The 4,570-nt window shown below is 57.7% G+C and overlaps 1 protein-coding gene across 3 annotated transcripts; it reads left to right on the forward strand.

The window, feature by feature from the left end:
- The first annotated feature begins 1,510 nt into the window (after positions 1-1,510).
- Positions 1,511-4,269, forward strand: DERL3 (derlin 3). Of its 3 annotated transcripts, none has more exons than XM_080649624.1 (7): positions 1,511-1,702; positions 1,814-1,879; positions 1,955-2,028; positions 2,144-2,237; positions 2,744-2,939; positions 3,823-3,860; positions 3,966-4,269. In XM_080649624.1, the coding sequence occupies exons 1-7, from the start codon at positions 1,610-1,612 to the stop codon at positions 4,167-4,169; spliced, it is 765 nt and encodes a 254-aa protein (XP_080505750.1). In that variant the 5' UTR covers positions 1,511-1,609; the 3' UTR covers positions 4,170-4,269. The 3 variants fall into 3 exon arrangements, with proteins under 3 accessions (XP_080505750.1, XP_080505751.1, XP_080505752.1); XM_080649625.1 differs by having other exon boundaries at positions 3,770-3,860; positions 3,966-4,198; XM_080649626.1 differs by having other exon boundaries at positions 1,775-1,879; positions 3,770-3,860; positions 3,966-4,197.
- The last annotated feature ends 301 nt before the right edge of the window (positions 4,270-4,570 follow it).

Below are 4,570 nucleotides of genomic sequence, written 5' to 3' on the forward strand. Positions count from 1 at the left end.
CTCCAGGGGTCCCTCCACTTGGGATCCACCTGCGATAACTTTCTTGGCTGGTACTCCCCAATCTACTTTCCTCAGGGACCTCGGGTCTTGTCCAGAGCACCCCTCACCTTCCACACTTACATCTAAGGCCGAGGTCCCCACAGTGATGAAGGCACATTGGTCTGGCCACCTTCCTTTCCCTCCGGCCTGCTATTATCCTGGCCACCAGGAACCTTGGCATGGCTGCATCCCGTAGTCCCTTCCCAGTCTCTGGGGACTTCTCACTGCTTTGCTTCCGAAGCCCTTTCCTGGCTGGGTTCTTGCCCACCCCCACACTCCGAGCCTCCCCTAGCCTCCCAGCTGGGTCTGCCTCTCTCTCTGCCCAGGCCTGGACTCTCTTCTCTCAGTCTAGCCGTGCCCCTTGGACATATCACACAGGCCCAGGGTTACAAATGCCATTGATTTTCTGATGAATAATACCCATGTCTAGATCCCTTGCCTGACCTCTTCCCCAAAACCACACTTGGATTTTTCCTGGATGTCACACAAGCTCAATGAGGCCAGAACAGATCTCCATTTACCTGCTAGTGGAACCCATTTGGTGCTCAATAAACAGTTGACTTTCTTTAAAAAAAAAAGAAAACACGTTTTAAAATATTTTTTTATTGATTTCAGAGAGGAAGGGAAAGGGAGAGAAATAGAAACATTAATGATGAGAATCATTGATCAGCTGCCTTCTGCATGCCCCCCACCGGGGAATCGAACCCACAACCAGGGCATATGGCCTGATCGGGAATCTAACCGTGACCTCCTGGTTCATAGGTCCACGCTCAACCACTGAGCCACCGCTGGCCAAACAGTTGGCTTTCTTCATTAGAATGAATAATGGCGTTCTCTTTCCCACCAAAATAACGAGGCCTTCTCCAGCCCGTCCACTTGCTCCAGCCCATCTTGGCATCCTCGGGTCCCATGGGGTCTGCAAGTCCCCAACCTGGCCCCTCCTCCCGCGGGCCCCAGGAAGACTCCCCACAGGAGCTGACATGTTCTAGCAAGGCCCTGGACGCGCGGAGAAATTTGGACATGCTGCCGAGCGCCTCCCTTGCTGTGGGTGAAGCAGTACCATCTCTGGTTGTCAGGACCGCGGCCAGCCCAATGTGGGCTCCAGAGCCGCACAGCCAGACCCTTGGTTCCCGCCCCGCCCACACTCTATACTCCCGCCCCTTCCAGTGTGGCTGTGCCTGGATCCCGTCTTTTCTCCACTAACCAGTAATCTTAGCCCCGGCCTAGAGTGTCCCCGTGGGCCTTCGCTATTGGTCTTCCCCGCAGCTGAGAAGCGACCAGCTCCTCATTGGCCGCACATTCTCCCGCGCGCACTGCAACCATCACAACAACCGCCACGTGCTCAACTGTGGGGCCTGCTCATTGGCCCAAAGTCTCCACCCGCCCCGTTCCCGTCCCGCCCCCAGCTTCCCGCTTCCTCCTCCTACTGGTTACCTGGCCGCAGGCCCCACCCCAAGGGCCTGGGCACAAAGTGTCTTCCACGCGGATTGGTCGAAGGCGGGAAGGCGGGGCTTGGAGGCGGGTTAAAGAGCGCGCAGTGGTTGGGGCCACGTGTACCTGAGAAGGTTCAATGGCGTGGCGGGGGCTGGCGGCCGAGTTCCTGCAGGTGCCGGCAGTGACCCGAGCTTACACCGCGGCCTGCGTCCTAACCACAGCTGCCGTGGTGAGCCTACTAGGCGGGTAGGGCGTTGCCATGGTTACAACTGAAGGAGGGGGGTACAGTGGTTAGGGTTGGATCCCACGGGCAGCACCTGACGCTCCACTGGCTCCGCAGCAATTGGATCTCCTTAGCCCCTTCCAGCTCTACTTCAACCCGCACCTCGTGTTCCGGAAGTTCCAGGTGAGGTCGCCCCGCCCTTGCTCCCTGTTGGCCCAGCCCTGTCCGCCCCGCGCCTGACCGCCTGCCCCATCGCAGGTCTGGAGGCTCCTCACCAACTTCCTCTTCTTCGGGCCCCTGGGATTCAGCTTCTTCTTCAACATGCTCTTCGTGTATCCTGTGCCTGACGGACCCAGGAGGGGAGTGGGCGGGCCTGCCGGGCTAAGGCGGCCGGGAGCGGGGAAACTGAGACCCTGCCCGGTGGCACTTCCTATACAGATGCCGCAGGTTCCGCTACTGCCGCATGTTGGAGGAGGGTTCCTTCCGCGGCCGCACGGCTGACTTCGTCTTCATGTTTCTCTTTGGGGGCGTCCTTATGATTGTATCCTTCCTAGGCTCTGGGACCTCAGGCCAGGCACTTCTGCGCCCAGCCTGTGTTGGTCCTGGGGCACGACATCAGTGCCCACGTCGGGAGGGACACAGGTTTACTCTGGCTTAGGATGAGCATGCATGGTGTGCTCAGCCCCAGGTGCTGATCAAAGCTAGATCTTCAGGTTTGTACAAGAACAATAACAAAACAACAAAAAACCCCCCACACCATAGGATGATGTGAAGGAGAGCCAGGTGGGGGGCTTGGGGCTGAGCCCTGAATGCCAGCAGCAGGAGAAACTGGGGCGAGAATGGGCAGTGGTGGGAGGCTGAGGTGAGGTGGAGAGACAGGGCCAGACATGTGGGGCCTGAAGGCCACAATGTGGCCTTAGATTGGGAAGGGCACACTTTGAAGGCAGGGAAACCAGTAGGATTTCAGGGATTTAGCAAGTCAGAGGAGCCCTGGGCAGGGCTGAGGCCTGCACCAGAGGGCCTCCTAGCACCTTGACTCTGGCCCAGCTGCTGGCGCTCCTGGGCAGCCTGTTCTTCCTGGGCCAGGCCCTCACAGTCATGCTGGTGTACGTATGGAGCCGCCGCAGCCCTCAAGTGAGGGTCAACTTCTTCGGCCTCCTCACCTTCCAGGCACCATTCCTGCCCTGGGCACTCATGGGCTTCTCAATGCTACTGGGCAACTCGATCCTTGTGGACCTGCTGGGTGAGCCTGCCTGTCCATCCAGCCCATCAAAGCTGGCTGCTCTGCCAGAGCCCTCCCTCCCCTACCCTGGACCTCTCATTTGTCCCCCTTCCTCCAGCATCTCTGTTCTTATAGCCCAGTGGTTCTCAACCTTTCTAATGCCGCGACCCTTTAATACAGTTCCTCATGTTGTGGTGACCCCCAACCATAAAATTATTTTCGTTGCTACTTCATAACTGTAATTTTGCTACTGTTATGAATCGTAATGTACATATCTGTGTTTTCCGATGGTCTTAGGCTCTACAGCAGTGGTTGAGAACTGCTAGCAGGGTCGCCTAAGACCATCGGAAAACACAGATATTTACATTACGATTCATTAACAGTAGCAAAATTACAGTTATGAAGTAGCAACGAAAACAATTTTATGGTTGGGGGTCACCACAACATGAGGAACTGTATTAAAGGGTCGCGGCATTAGAAAGGTTGAGAACCACTATTACAGCCCCTTGAACAAGCCAGCAGGCCTACAGGCTTCACATCTTCAGGCCTCATCTGCTGATGCTTGTGTGAGTCCTGATTGGGGTGGGATGGGTAGGTCAGCGTTCCAGCCATGGCGCCCACTCCGCTGTTCTCAGGTCCTGGTCCTGGAACACTCCTTCAGGGCCAACCCCAGCCCCATCCTGGGCGGGCAGTCTGTGCAGGACATTGGGCACTCATGCGCTGAGGCCTGAGGTTTCTCTGGGCCTGGCTAGGCCTCCAGAGCTGCACAGGGAAGCCCAGAACAGGCTGTGCTGGCCCTGGGCTCTGGACCATGGAGGCAGTGGCCGTGGCAGTCCTCCGCTCTCCCACAGGGGTTGCTGTGGGACACATCTACTACTTCCTGGAAGATGTCTTTCCCCACCAGCCTGGAGGCAAGAGGCTGCTGCTGACCCCCGGCTTCCTGTGAGTACTGGAGGTGACAACCCTGTGACTGCTCTCCTTCAGACAGCTCTTAACTTCCTGGTGGACCCACGTTGGCCTCAGCTCAACCTGGGCCCCTCCCCACAGGAAGCTGCTACTGGATGCCCCAGAAGAGGACCCCAATTACCTGCCCCTCCCCGAGGAACAGCCAGGACCCCTGCAGCAGTGACCCCACCCAGGGCAGGGCCAGCCCCAGGAGCCTGTTTCCCCAACATCTGTCAAGCCTGCATCCCACCCCTAACTCCAGCTTGCAGCAGAGCAACCTCTTCTGGAGGCTGGCCATCCAAATAAACAGAGTAACTTGCAGCCTTTTTGACCACAGCACTGGCTCCCCTTGCCTCGCCTGGCCACACCCTTCCATGCTGGGCAGATGCTGCTAGCCCTGACCTAGGGCCGCCAAGCCTGGACCGCCCTGCCCACCCTTTGCCCAGGACTGCTTTCTCAGACTGACTGTAGGTGGTAGGATGGGAGGCTCAGAGGGTCAAAAACCTGCCCACAGCTGCCCAGCAGAGCTTTGAGCTCACAGATGGTAGACATGGGGTTTTCAGCCTCTCCAGTGCCTCAGTGGACACTTGAACAAACTCCACCTGTGGTGGGCCTCTGTTCTCGGCCAGCCAGAGTGGTTGGCCAGATCTTGGTGGCAGGGACCAGTACTAGACTGTCTCTGGCTGTGCCAAGCCTGGTTTTGGGGG

The sequence above is a fragment of the Plecotus auritus genome (genome assembly GCF_963455305.1).
Source record: "Plecotus auritus genome assembly, chromosome: 13".
Taxonomy (NCBI): Eukaryota; Metazoa; Chordata; class Mammalia; order Chiroptera; family Vespertilionidae; genus Plecotus; species Plecotus auritus.